This window comes from Accipiter gentilis, chromosome 8, assembly GCF_929443795.1.
Source record: "Accipiter gentilis chromosome 8, bAccGen1.1, whole genome shotgun sequence".
In the NCBI taxonomy this organism is placed as follows: Eukaryota; Metazoa; Chordata; class Aves; order Accipitriformes; family Accipitridae; genus Astur; species Astur gentilis.
In genome coordinates this window covers 38,164,120-38,178,251 of record NC_064887.1, presented here as the reverse complement: position 1 = coordinate 38,178,251, position 14,132 = coordinate 38,164,120, and the positions used below count along the sequence as shown (strand labels likewise).

General features: G+C 49.7%; 1 protein-coding gene across 4 annotated transcripts in view; it reads left to right on the top strand.

The window, feature by feature from the left end:
* MARCHF2 (membrane associated ring-CH-type finger 2) overlaps positions 1 to 13,460 on the top strand; it is a 37,381-nt gene extending 23,921 nt beyond the window's left edge. For all 4 annotated transcript variants that reach the window (XM_049809097.1, XM_049809098.1, XM_049809099.1 and 1 more), the window contains 2 exons: positions 7,163 to 7,372; positions 10,455 to 13,460. In XM_049809097.1, the coding sequence (XP_049665054.1) occupies positions 7,163 to 7,372; positions 10,455 to 10,613 (369 nt within the window). In that variant the 3' untranslated portion in view covers positions 10,614 to 13,460. The remainder of the gene's footprint in view (positions 1 to 7,162; positions 7,373 to 10,454) is intronic.
* The last annotated feature ends 672 nt before the right edge of the window (positions 13,461 to 14,132 follow it).

Here is a 14,132-nt window from a genome sequence, read left to right as displayed (position 1 = left end):
CGTGGATTGAGACATTTGGTACTGTATTGGATGTATTGTGTATTTCTAGAAAGGATTATCAAGGGTGATGCTGTGGCTTTGTTTCTACAGCCACAAGGAAGTGTGGTCCTTCTGTACAGCTCCTGGTCTTCTCCCTGGCTGCAGCCCACTGCCCACAAAGTGAGGTGGGAGCATGGGTTGGTCCGTGTTTTGTGTACCTGAGCCCACTCCTGCCCATTTGCCCTCTCTGCTTTCCCAGGTTACCAGAAAAAGTATTTCCTTTCCATGGCTGCCTTGTTTCGTTCATTTTGCTGTGGCACTGACCCTCTCATTTCTCTTTTCATTTCATTGACCTCTTGTAAAGGGTTTTAACTTTAACCTATCGTTAATTTTGTCCCCTCTGAGTGATTCTAAATGGGCTTAAGAAAAACATCACCTCCAGTCTCCAGAGACTCCCATTTCAGGCCATCTGCCCATGCTGCGAGTCAGCTTTGGTTTCCCATCTCCTTTGGCCCGCGCTGCCTACTCAGCCTGGCGCAATCCTGGTGTTGGGCAATCAGTGCCACGGGTCTGTGCTGAGCAGCCAAAGTCTGTGTGGAAATGTCCTGGGCTGGCAGCTCGGGCAGACGGCTGAGCAGCAGCTGTTTAATCCCAGCAAAATGTCAGTCCATGTTAAAGAGGAAGGATGTATTTTTGTCCACACATCATGTAAATCCTGGGGAGAGGAACCTAGGGGTTACCGGACTTAGATCTGAGAGTGGGCATGAATTTCTGGTGCCGAGGCCAAGGCTCTGGCTTTGCTAAAATTACCAGGCTGTGGAAAGCCAATGTCTCCTGGTGGTAAAAGCTAATGAGTGTTATGCATGACTTGTTCATAATGCTTCTCTAAGCATTTAATACCTTTGCTAAAGCAAAACTCATTTGAGACAGCTCGCTAATTCCAAAAAAGATTTCTCTGGTGAATCAGCCACCACTGGAACAGTTTAGCCACACCCTTTGTTCCCATATTTCTGTCCTTGCAAGCAGGTCTCATGATGGAGCCCCAAGAAGATTCTGCTTCCATGTCTTCAGTGCTGGTGCTTTCCCGCAATATGTGTGTTAACATGCTTTATTTAGAAAGGGCAGCTTTAGGAATATCTGCGTGTGCCTATGCCTCTGCAAAACAGCTCCTTCCAAGGGTATTTGCAGCACAGGAGAGACTGCCAGTTTTTTGTTCCTACTGTTTCTCTTTGTGTTTTATTATGCAGTTTTGATTAAAAGATGCTTATTTTTCACTGACTGCTAATGCTTTTTGTTCACTTAAGCTGGATATTTCATATAGGTCAGTGGATTTTTTTCTTTTTTTTTTTCTCATAAGGGAAGTATAGCTTCCAAACACAACTGTTGCCTGCAACAAAGCATGTTTGAAATTCTCAGAGAGGTTTGTTTGGCTGTTTGGGTCACACTGGAGTATGGGACACCTCCCGTAGGTCTGCCATGTGCTGTCTTTCTGCTCCATCTCACTAGTCTCTCGTACCTCTGTAGCTGTGGGAGGTACTGCTGGGACATCTGTGGTACAAGCAAAGTGAGGTTTTCAGGGAGTAATAGTGGTATTCTTATTTCTGCTTATGTTACTAGGAAAAGAAATTTTGCCTCTGGGTGCAGCACCCAGTGCAGTGATCACTGGCCCCCTTCCAGTTCAGAGAACTGAGATGTGATGTAAACTCTCCCCCACCCTTCCTCCAGCATTATCTTTGTTGCAGACAGACTTTTTTCTCTGCTTTCCTTGAACTCTTCTGCTGAACTCACTGCACCGTTCACTGTCTCATCTGTGCTCCTCTACCCCCTTCCTCAGCTTGTCTCCCTCCTTTCTCAGTGCAGGCCTATGTTAGACTCCTGTATCTAGTGAAAAACAAATCACTTGGCTCCTGCTGAGTCCCATTCCTCTCTCATCTTTTCCCTTCTCAGATCCCACCCTAGATCCTCTTGGTATGTTTCTGTGCAGTCCCTGGCACTGCTCTGCAAAACTGGAACGGCCTCTTTGGGGACAAAACTAGAAACACTTTATCCCTGCGCTCTTGGCACTTATCAGCGCTAGTCTCTTCCTTACATGTCCATCTTCACCAATTTGTCCAGCCCTGTCTGTACCCTGAGGACCTAGAGGACCCGCTACCAGTGGGGTTTCTCTGAGGTGCAGCTGCTGGCAGTGCCATGATGTCATATTTGTGCATGTTGTGGCATGGCATTTCTCATGGTGACACCAATCACAGAAACACCTGCTGCTGTGTAGGAAAGTGTCCTGGTAACCTGCAGCACTGCTTGGGTCAGTGCTTCTCCTGTCCACCATTTCTGGTGCTCCTGCAGCTCTTGTTTTTCTTGGGTCAGCCCAGTGCCCTGTTCTTTGTGGTGGCTGGAGCCAGGCTGAGTGCATTGGAAAGGCTCTCATGCCTGTTCAAGGAAAGATTCAGCTTGCTGAGGTTTGTGGAGCATTGAGGGCAGCCAATTGTGCCGTGGGGAAAGGAGGATGAGGAGGGATAACTTTGCTCTGAACTGCTCTTTTTGCAGGGCTAGGGGTGTTTCTGGGTTTTGGCTTCCTGAACTCTGGGTACCCCATCAGAAAACATCCCTCCCCACCTTGGTAAAGGAAACAGGACCATCCTGCTGGGGCTGTCCATGGAGCTCAGTGGCCTGCAAGGAGGTTTTGGTGGGTGCCCAGAGAAGAGGTGTGATGGTCCCTCTTCTGAAGCTGTGTTTTTTGACTCAACATGTTTTTCAGGGCAGGGACAGGGCTAATCGTGCTGCTGTGAATCAAGGTCATGTTTTCCTTTCTGGCTTACGTAGCCAGGCACCAGGTCAGCAGTGAAAGGAAAATCAACAGGCGCCTGAGCAGCCACATGCTAACTTTGGTGGACAGAAAGGACACAGGATGTTTTGTAACACAGCTGATAGTCCTGTTGGTGCTGTGGCTTGCATCATACTGTAGCTGTGAAGTACATGGGGAGCTTTGTGGCAGGGTCAGCTGGTGAGATTGGCAGGTCATGCTAGTCCTGAATGGTGCTCATGAGAGCCGGTGGTCCAGCTGGGAGAGACCTGAGCACGTGCTGGCTGGAGACTGCTGGTTCTGTACTGTGCTGATCCTGCTTGGCATGGGACTGCCATCGGCTGGCACGAGAATGCTGCATGCAATGTGTTTTATGAAACGGGTTAATAGCTCACAGCCATGTACGTTTTGCCACACAAGGTGAGCGAGCTGTAAAAGTCAATGAAAGCTTATTCTAAAAAACCCATTTATATGCCCCAGAAAGACTGTAAGGTGCTGAGCATTGCTGGGAAGATCCCTCATCAGTCAATTCCTCTTGGTCCCAAGTGGCAGAATGAGCCCAACTCTGAGACATGCGGAATAGCAGGTGCTCGCATGGGCTGTCTGGGAGACTGCTCTGTTGTACTTTGAGCTCTGTTCTTGGCTTCTAGAGGAGCTGATGATGTCCTGGTGCCTTTTTCTGCATGCCCTCCTCCTGCCTTCTGTCACCTGGGCTCACCCTAGTTTTATGGGCACTGCAACATCCAAAGATCAGATACTCATCATCCCATAGGCCTGCCGTGGGTCCAAGAAATGAGCTCCCTTCCACAGCCCTGCTGATCCCAGTAGAAAGAACATCTGGGAGAGCCTCAGGATCATGCTGGAGGACAAAGAAATATGATTGTACCTGGAATAACTTCTTGTTGCACAAGCAGAGGGAGGTTGTTTCCAGCAGGGTGGTCTCAGACCCAACTCATAGCCGAAGTGGGCAGCAAGCAGCCGGTTCTACCTTTTTCCCTTTAGTCTCACATGTGATTGCAGCATGGAAGCAATTGTTTTTGGACTTGGCCTGGAAGAAGACCAAGTTGCGCTTTTGTTGCTTTCCCATGTTTACTCGATAGTTTTCCCTACAAAAATTGTTTAATCTGACTGACCACTTTTTGGATTGTTTGCAAGGTTTATTTTAAGTCCCATATGCAGTGATGTGCTGCTGTGCCAGAAACACTGCACCCTTAGGGTGGCTTATTGTATTCTCTTTTTTACTGTGTCAGTGTATATTGGCAAACTAAATCAACTGCTTCAAAAGGAAATTAATTTGCTTCCTGCCTTTACATGTTTGGCTCCCATCTTAGGGAGGAAGAAGGAGTTTCAAAGGTCACAAGGAATATAAATAGAGTAAGATGCAGTAAAATACCTATCTGCCTTCAGTCCCAGAGATTCTTATCGTATGAGGGTCAAAAGTGGCCCAAGATGTCCTCTTACAGGGGATGGGGTGCTCCCATTTCTGCTAGAGGGTTGTTGGTCCAGCTGGGGTAATTCAGCATTTACCTGAGGCAGCACTGTGCTGGTTGGAGTAGGGAAAGCCAGGCACATGGCAAGGATTCGAATGATGGGGCTTCCAATGCACTGTTTGTAGGAGCAGCTTTACTGTGTAGATGAGCTGCCATCCACCCTTGCTTCCTCTTACGGTTGCTCAGGACTGCGTGTGTGGTCCTTATCTTCCCCACACAGCTCATCACCACTAATCTCCTCTGCAGAGCCACACAAGGGGTGACTTGCACGTCTGCCTCCCTTCTCCTAGCTCCTCCTGGCCAAACCACAGTTGTGGCTGCTCTGAAATTTCCTTCTGACTGTCTGGCCATTGAGTCGTGCTCAGAATGGCTTTAAAATGCTTCTAACTTGCCCTCTGTTATTGCAGGACTGTTGCTCTGTCCCCAGATCTGTCTTGTGCTCTTCAGCTCCCAGCTTGCTCTCTAGCTTCAGTTGTTCTTGCTCTGCCTGGGTCTTTCAGACGCTTCAGGTCACTTCTCTAAAATATCTTGCTTATCAGTCCTCCCACCCGAAATTCCTGGCCAGGCTCTTATCTGTTGCTGCAGCATCCTCTCCTCTGTTCTTGGCCAGCTCGGTGTCCTATCACAGGTGACTGCAGACCGTGCTGCTGCTGTGGCTCTGACCACCCCAGCCACGTTGCTGTCCCTTGCCCAGATTTGCCACCTCCCCCTTCTCTTTCCCATTTCAACAAAAGTTGTCGGTGCTTCTCACCCTGTCCTCACCCCTCTGCTGTGTCTCGCTGTACAATCCCTCACCTTAGACTCTCTCTGTAGTTAAATCTGCACTAACATGTGTGCACCCTTCCATGTTCCCCTTCTGGGCCAGCACTTTCTGCTTGTCTTTCTGGCCAGCCATGTCCTCAGGCTACCTGCCAGTGCTCTGTTTTGACCCACGTGGTCTCGTTAAGTTCTTGCATACCTGCCACCACCCCTTCTGTATTGCTATTTAAACTGTGGTTTCCCCTGTAGGGAAGGAGATTTGCGTGTGTAGCGCTCAGACGGGTCCCTTTTCATGCTCCCTGTTCAAAAGTGGGCACCCTATTCCAAGTCTGGCAGCAGGACGTGCCTGCCTGGCCCTGGCTGCCTTGGGAATATTCCCTTCCCTGCTCTGACTGTGCCTTTTCAATCATGTTCTCCAATTTATTATTTATTTTTTTGGGGGAGAAAAAAAAGTCCTAAATGAGACCAGTCATCCTTGTGCAGTAAAGGAGGAAGGATCCAGCAGCCCAGAGTACAGAACCACTAGTAAAAATGTGGTGTAACAACTCTGGGTATTGGTAGGAACCACAGCTGCTTGCTGTTCTAAAAAAGGAAAGGAAAGGCTGAAAATAGCATAATCCCAGGAAAAGTAGAACAATTGCTGTTGTCAAAGTATCTAAAATCAACCCACTCTGGAAGCAAGTTGGGACTCCTGAAAGTAGTGAATATTTAGAGATTGCCTGTTGAGGGAAATCTGCCTGCAACACAGCTGCGTTCATTCTGTAACCTGCTAATTTTTGAGAGCTGCAAGATGGAAGTGCTTGCAAAGCCTCTTGGTAACACAGAGCAAAGTGCAGTAACCTCCACTGTGACAGTTCACTTACAGCCTGGGAGGCAAGAAAGCAAGCCTGAAAATGGGAAGGACTACACTAGAATTGGCTTTGTCCTGGTCCTGGTAGATCTCTTCTGTGTGTAACGTGGTGGCCAGTGGCTGGCCACCAGGAGTGGAAAGGTCTTTGGGATTTTGTAGTCATGAAGGTGGAGTTTTCAGCAGCTGTCTCTGTATGATCAGGCCTCATCCCTTCATGGTCACTTGTGATCCACTGAGATCTGGGAGAAAGCGATGGGGGATCTTCCCCCAGCCAGCTGAGTTCTGTGTCTCTCCTCACCTGACAGCTGTGCTGCTTTCTCTTTAGAAATAGTCAAAGGCTTTCTCTGTGAGAAAGATGCGGATTTGGGCGCAGGTTATTATGTAAAAGAAAATGGGTTTGTGTTACATTCCTCTGCCAGGGCCGGCCCAACAGCATGGCCCCTTGGCTGCTGTCATGCTTTGTCCGCTCAGGTGCAAAACTTCCCGCTAGTTACTCACTTTCTTTTTGCTTTTCTTTCTTTTTTTTTTTTCCTCTCCGGTCTTGGTTTCTTAGTTGCTGAAGTGATATGCTTTCTTTCTCTCTGTCATCATCTCAGTGAAAATACTGGGTGCATGGATGTTTGCATTTCCCACTGATGGCCCTGCACTGCCACAGCTCGCTCAAGCGCCAAGGACAGTGCCCATACCCTTGAGAGCATTCCTTCTCCAAAGCTGTCTTGCACAGTCTCTCAGGTGGACCTGGGTATTTCAGGTTTGATTAAAATCGGGAGCGAAACTCTAAAATGCCACAATTCTCCAAAAGGAACCAGAGGACTGATTTGGGACAGTTGCCCTTATGGCTTGGCCTGGCCACAGACCCTAATGCCCCAGTTTCCCATAGCCTCTACACCAGTTGCAGATATGTTTCTGTTGAAGCTCAATCCAAGACCTGTCAGACCTTTACTAAGCCAGGCTTTACTGAACCGGCCTTCCTCTGGCTGCTAGCTGCTGCCTGCTTCTTGGTACTCCAGTGAAGAGCCCAGGCAGCTCCTGTATTTACTACTGCCTTGCCCTGCACATATTCTTCAGCTGTCTCTTCCCTTTCCCTTTTTGGTTGTTGAAAATATACTTGATGCTCTCTAGCTCTATTTTTGTGAAGGTTTATGTGAGTTAAGGATATGCACCAGGTACATACAGACTGCAGAGAGCACGTGAGAGCTTCCCGGCATAGCAGTTCTGTTTTGCTAGCATGCTGTGTGCTCTGTGTGCTGCTGACTAATGCCCTTTTTCCCTTCCTTCTGGCAGTGGCTGAAGGATCCCGGTCCCCGCAATGAGAAGAGGACCCTTTTCTGTGACATGGTGTGTTTCCTGTTCATTACTCCCCTGGCGGCAATCTCTGGCTGGTTGTGTCTGCGCGGAGCCCAGGATCATTTGCAGTTCAACAGCCGACTGGAGGCCATTGGACTCATAGCACTAACTATAGCACTTTTCACAATCTACGTCCTTTGGACGCTGGTAAGTGTCTGCTGCCCAGGCCCTTGTTTCTGTTCAGAAGGGGGATCGAAGTACTGGCTTGCACCGCATCAGTGCAGCCAGCTGTTTCTTACTTCCCTTGTGCGAAAACCTAGGGCTCTTTCTCTTGAACATGCATTTAATTATCTTGTAATGGGAGCTGCTAAAGTTGTTGCTGAGAATGAGAAACCACGTCCTGATCATCTACTTTCCAGACTGACAGGGGAGCTGTGTTCCCTGGGGTATCATGTACCTGGGCGCAGACATGCCCAAGTGTGGCTGGAGTTGGGTGGGAAGGTCTGGTGCTGGCGGCAGGCAGTGTTCCAGGTGTTGTGCATGTTCCTATTTTTGGGAAGAAACACAAACTTCATACCCAGATGTTTTAGGGGAAAAATAAAATCTTGAAAATATTTGACCCCTAAATAATCTGCCCTCATGTCCCTCCATGCTTTGTGCTGCCCAGCACATGTTAGCCATGCCTGAAGGACGTGCACACTGGCCATTGGCTGTCTCTGTGGCCCACAACTAAACAAAGTCCTACACAGTATTTTTAAGATGTCAGCAGCACAGAAGGATGTGTGCAAGAAACACTCCGGCCCTGGGGAGACCTCTGACTTCTCTCACATACTGGGCTTTTGGACTCGAGCCCTGAGCCAAGACTGGGTAGCCAGCCTGTCCTGACCCGCTGCTGTGGCTTTACAGCTGTGCTGCTGGGTTGGAGGCACTGGGGATTACTGGGAACCTGCACTTGACTCTGTCTGGGTGTTGAACTGATCTGTGCTGGGAAAGAGCTTCCTGCAGATGCCCCACTTTGCATCTTTTTGGACATGCTGAATTAGGCAGCCGGGAGCTTGCAGCTTGGGGTGAGTCCTGAAGAGCAGGAAAGCAAATGTGAATTTGCTATGTTAGCACATCTGTGAGTACTCCCAGCTGAGAGCCCAGAGGAGCAGCTGGACTAGGGGGCAGCTCCCTGCCCTGCCGTTCCCTGAGCCCTTGGGGCTCCCCAGACCTCGCTCTCTCCAGGGGCTCCCAGGCCGGGGACTTCCCATTCAGTTTCCCATCCCGCTGTTTCCCATTCCGTTCTTCTGTGTTGTGTTGCTGGGTGGGTTTCTGGGTTTGGATCTTCATTTTAGCTCTCCTATTCAAAGCCCTGTTTGTGTGTGCTCATGCCCTGTTGATACCCTTTTCCAGCTGCTTGCTGGGAAGCAGCATTTTGGGAAGGGAAGAAGTGCAGTTACTGGAGGAGAAATAGTGGGACCCCAAAAAGCTGGTAGTTCTGCAGGCAGTGGAAATGCCACAGCTCATTTCCCTGCTATCTCATGCTTTGATCTCTCAGAGTAACAGCTTTCTCTGGGGTTAGGACATTCTTTGCAACTCTCCCACACAGATGCAGGTGCCAGTGGACGGTGAGCTGGTGCTGCAGCCTTTGCTCTGGGGGGGTGCAAGAGTGCCTGATCTGTGTTTCTGTCAAAATATGCAGCAATTGCAGTGCACCAGCAGCTCTTGAGGAAAGTCTCTGCTGCTGCATGTATGTGCTGCATAAGATTGATTTCTGGAGAAAGCCAAGCTAAAATTGGAAACCTTAAGAGGAAGTGCTTCCATCTTCTCTGTCCCAGGACTGGTCTGGAGGAGCTGGAAATCTGAAGGAAATGGAAGAATGGGGTTTTTTTTTGTGAAATAATGAGTCCTGACTAAAATGGCTCTAGTTCTGCTGTGCTTCACATTTCCTTGAACAGAGAAGGGCATTAAGTGAAGCCCCTTTATTCACATTTACCATATTCAACTGCAATTCTTCTGTGCAGCCATGGGCTGTGCAGCACAAAGGGCTGTTGCATGGGTAGGTGGTGATGGCTGTAATCAGTGTGAGGATTGTGAGAGAAGCCATGGCCAAGGTTGCAGCTCCTTCCTGTGGAGCTTTCCTTGAGGTTTGCACCATTACCTCCCCATTCATATGCTGTATCTGAAGACTGTGAGATGCATTTGCTTCTTGTTTATCAGCAAACAACCTTATTCCCACAGTTGTCCCTCTAGAACAGGAAAAAGGGGAGTGCACAGATCAATGAGCTAATTATCTCAATGCCATGGCACAGTTCTCATAGCAAATGTCTGAGACCTATCCAAAAGTGATAGGAATACTGACTTTTCCTTGTCAGATACGCTTCTTGGTACTTCCTGCTTGCCAGCTAAACGTTTCCCGTACTTGTACAAAGTACGAAAGCTTGGTTTTGATGAGTCACTGACTGGATTCATTATTTAATTTCCTTACTCACAATTTCTAGCAAAATAAATAGGAAGGAAATATATGCTGGTTTTACTCCTTCCTCAAATTCTAGAAGAGTTTAATTTCAAAGCTAAGGAATCGGCAAGAGCTGTGAGAAAATCTGTAGTTGAGTTCATGATTGCAAAAGAACACAGCAAGGAGTCCAGCCTGCTGGGGAAGCACAGCTTGAAGCTCCCCCTTGCAGGTCTGCTCTGAAACTGCAGGGCCAGCTCATGCCTCTGGTTAGGTCCCCTCCAGCCTTTGCATCCTCTCCTGTCTTGTTCCGGGTGGACAAGTCTCCCAGGCTACAGTGTTGTCAGAAAAAATGAGTCCAACCTATGTGTTGTTGTTACAGACCAAGGAGAGAAGATCCACCAGGATCTGTGAGATGGGAGGAGGCTGGTCCTGTTGAGAACCCCTCATTCTGCCCAGCCAAGGCACTCACTTCAGCCCATGGCTAGAGTGAAAGGGCAAGTTGTGATTCTTCCCTGCCACATCTCACTGGCCTGGTACCCAAACCCAGCTGAGCCAACTCTGTCCCTCTGTCCTGGTGCTGCCCAGAAAGCCCCTTTGGCTGTGCCATGCTCAGCCTGGTGTTACCAGAAATTAATTGATTCCTCGTCAAAGCCTTGGGACATGGAGTGCCCCAAACCATTTCAGGGTCAGTACTGTCTCCCTTGTCTGGGGGGTGCTGGTGGCTTGAGAAGGAATATGCAGAGAGCATGCAGAGGGTGGGTGGGTGACTGCATCTCACTTGGCCCTCTACGGTCTTTGTCACTTGTGATGGGGGTTTGGTAACCAGACCGATGCATTATTGCCCACCAGGTTTCGTTCCGCTACCACTGCCAGCTGTACTCGGAGTGGCGAAGGACCAACCAGAAAGTCCGCTTGATGATCCCAGCCTCACGGAGCCCTCACCCCGTGCCCCACTCCCTCCTCTCTGCCAAGCTCATGAAGAAGACCGCGGATGAAACCACCGTCTGAGCCGTCCCTTGGCCGCTGCGCCACGTGGCCGCTGGGGCGAGGGCAGCCCTTCGCGGCTGGCAGAAGCAAAGAAGGTCGGGTGTCCCCGCATGCGCAGGAAACATGGCAACAGTGGAGGCACTAGAAAACAATTGTCCCACCTGAAGGGACTTTGCAGTCAGCACGTACTTTATACTATGGCAAACAGACAGATAATCAATGTCATGTGAAATGGCCCAAAAGAGCCAGATGGCAGAATACGCCTGTCTGCAGGGACACTTTCCTATAACTAAATACCATATGTGGAAAATATCTCCCTCTCTCTCTATATATATATCTATATATAATATTATTTTTTAATGGCCATGCATATTGTGTTTCAGTCCTTTTGTGTTGATGTTCTAAGCTTCAGTATAGAAGCTGGCAGCCTGATCTCATTCAGAGGTTAAATCTATGCCTTTTCTCCAAATGAGCATATAAAGAACACTTTTCATCGACCGTTCTTGAAAGTCCCCTTCTCCTTTGCACTAAATTGGTTTTGATAATACTGCAGCAGCCTTTCCCATTACTCTTTGGTCTCTTTCGTGGTGTTTCTGTCCTTTCTAGAAAGTTGTGTGTTTTTAATAATTATTATAATCCCAGAAGGAGTAAAATGATGTGATACTGAATGGAGACATTTTGTATTGTAAAGTACTGTAATTTTGAGAATTTCAAAATAAGTTTCAGAATGAGAAAATCTTTTCCTGGGCAGACGTGATCTCACAAAATGCTTTCCTTGCAGATCCTGGCTCATCCCCAGGACTCAGATGCGCTCAGCTCTTGGTATGTCTGGCAAAGGTAGATGGAGGATCTGAGAGCAGGAAGTGATGGCTCGTACTAGCTAAACCCGCCATTGCCTTTTGCTTTTAAAAGATTCAGAAAGGAGCTTTCCTGACCCCAGAAGGTGAGAGTTGGAGTCTCTGTTTGCTGATGTCCTTTCACCATCTTGAGGCTGGACCTCTTGTAGTATCAGTTACACACAAACCTTATGGGACAGGCTGTGCTCTGCAGCTGCTGGGCAGGACGTAGGTGGTCTCGGCTGTTTTCTGTGTGCTTTATTTGCACATTCCTGGGCAGCAGCTGGCGGAGCTGCTGTGATTTGGTTCATCCTTGAAAGCGCTGCGTGCCTGTTACATCTCCTCTAGTGAAACACCCCAAGTTCGCTGGTTCACAGAGAACAGGCTCCGAGTCCCTTATCCTGCGGGGCCAGCATTCCTCCTCTTCCTTCATCCACCTGCTTTTCCAGCACACCCAGCTAACGAGCTCCTCTGTCTTGGAGCGCCCAATCTGCCAAGGGTCTCCCTGAGTTTGGCTTTAGTCCTTGTCTCTCTACTGCCTCCCCAGCCTGCCAGAAGATGCCTGTGCTTGAGGCTGTGCTTTCCTGAGCCCCATGAGTGGGGCAGGCCATAAGGATGCTGGTGTTGGTGCTGCCCTGCTGGGTGCTCCAGCGGTGTGTGTGGCTGCTTGGCGTGACCCTTGGCTCTCACTCTGGCAATGGTGAGGGTAGATAGCAGGGAGGAGGCAGGCTCCAAGTTGCCTGAGTCCTTGCAGTGGGTGGTGGTATCACACACTATGTCCCTCTGCTTCTTTGCTGAAACCAAGTGGATCAGTCCAGTGCCCCGCTAGATCGAGACCTGCAATTTCTTGAATTCAAAGCACCGCATGCCATTCTTCCTTTTCTCTAGCTGCAAAACAGGATGCTTTTCCTTATGTGTTCCCTGTTCCCTGATCCTAGGCTGGAAGTAGCTGGTGGCATGAGCAGCAGGGGCCAGTGTCCTATCTCTCCCAATAGGATTGCTCCAGCCCTGTGGCCTGGTTTGTGTGGGCTCTTCTCCTCCATCTCCTGTCTCAGATTTCTCATGCAACTCGGTGATATCCCAGCACATCTTGCAGCAGCCTGTCTCTGCCCAGCTGTGGGCCCCTGTGGGCTGGTCCGAGCTGGTCTCTGTTCTGAGCGTGAGGGTCTCGTTTGATCACGCAGTGAATATCTTCTGCTACAGCCAGGCTGTGCTCCTCTGCTCCCTCCCTGCCAGCTTCCCTGCTTGTCTCTTCTCTTCTGCCACGTACCCATGGGCACCTTCCCTTTTCCCTGTTGTGCAGGGATGACTTGTCCCCAGGATCTCCTGGAGGCTTGTAGTGCAGAGAGGCCTCTCCAGCCTAGCTGCAGTTACGGTCCCTGCACAGTAGCATCCTGCTTCAAATCAGCTTGTGCAGTGGAGCTCCCATGCAGGCGCTTCCTCCCTCCACACACCCCTTCCCTTGGCAGTGAGAGCTGCACCACTGCTCTGTGCCTTGTCCTGGGTATGCCTTTCTTCAGCCCCTCCCCAATAAACCTTGTATCACCAGGACATTCCCAGTGAAGAAAAATTTGGGGATTTGGCTTAACCTTCCCAGCCCTGGCTGCCTCCCAGGAGCTTGGTCTTGCACCGTGTCTAGTTCTGGCAGGTAGCGAAGGATGTGCACTCCCACACCACGTTCCCCTAGTAAGGACTTAATGGAGCCAGTGTTTTGGTTAGGAAACCCACTGTTGATCCAAATATGCAACTGTGAAAGCCAGAAGTCCCTGGCTGGGGGCAACTGGGGCCTGGCCCTGTGCTGCTGCGCAGCCATGGCTTCACTCTCAGCTTCATTGTCTTTATCGTAGTTGCCAATAATTGGAATTGTCGCATGTGCCCCTGCAAAACCCAATAGCAACTCTTTGAGTTTTCTCCTCCTTCCCAGAGGAGATGTTCAGCTCATGGATGTGGGAAATCAGTGTCTCTGACCCGCCACGTTCCAGTGTCATGGGGAAACGGGCTGTGCAATTATGTAAATAAAAGTGAGACAAACTTTGGGCTGTTGTGTTGTTACTGGAGATGGGAGGGCCTGAAGAGGCCAGGCTACCTCCTTGACAGTGAGCCCTGGTGATGCCTCTGGGTGCTGTGTCTGAGGCTGCAGCGTGCGAGAGCTGCCGGTGGCTGGAGAGGCTGATCCACGCTCCTGGGACACGCTGCACAGCTGGCGTGGAGAGCCATCAGGGCCAGCATCGTGGTAGGGGCTGCAATGTGGTGTGTAGCAGGATGCCTGCCCAGGGCTGGATCTGGCACCTTGGGGCAGAGACGCGGGCACCCATCGGTCCCTTTTCCATGGTGTGATCAGGAGCATCAACACCTCCTGTGGTCCCAGCCCTGCCCTTACCCCCTGGCCATGGGGTGGGCATTAGACCTGTACTGCAGAGCATGGTTAGAAAGGCTGCGCTGCTTTTGAAGAGGCGGGGTGGGGGGTGGGGGGACATGGAAATTGTTAAGCTGCATGTTAAAAATGCCATTCAAGACACTACAAAAACAATGTTTGAACATGTTTCCAAGGCCCTGGACAAGGCCTTAGCCTTGGGCAAGACCTTGGATGAGACCCATGTTTCCTGGACAAGCTGGTAAATCAAGAGGGCTCTGGGCTTGTTTATATTAAAAGAAAAAAAAGCTTTAAAAGAGAGTGCCATGTTCCTAAGGAGAAGGCTCACCC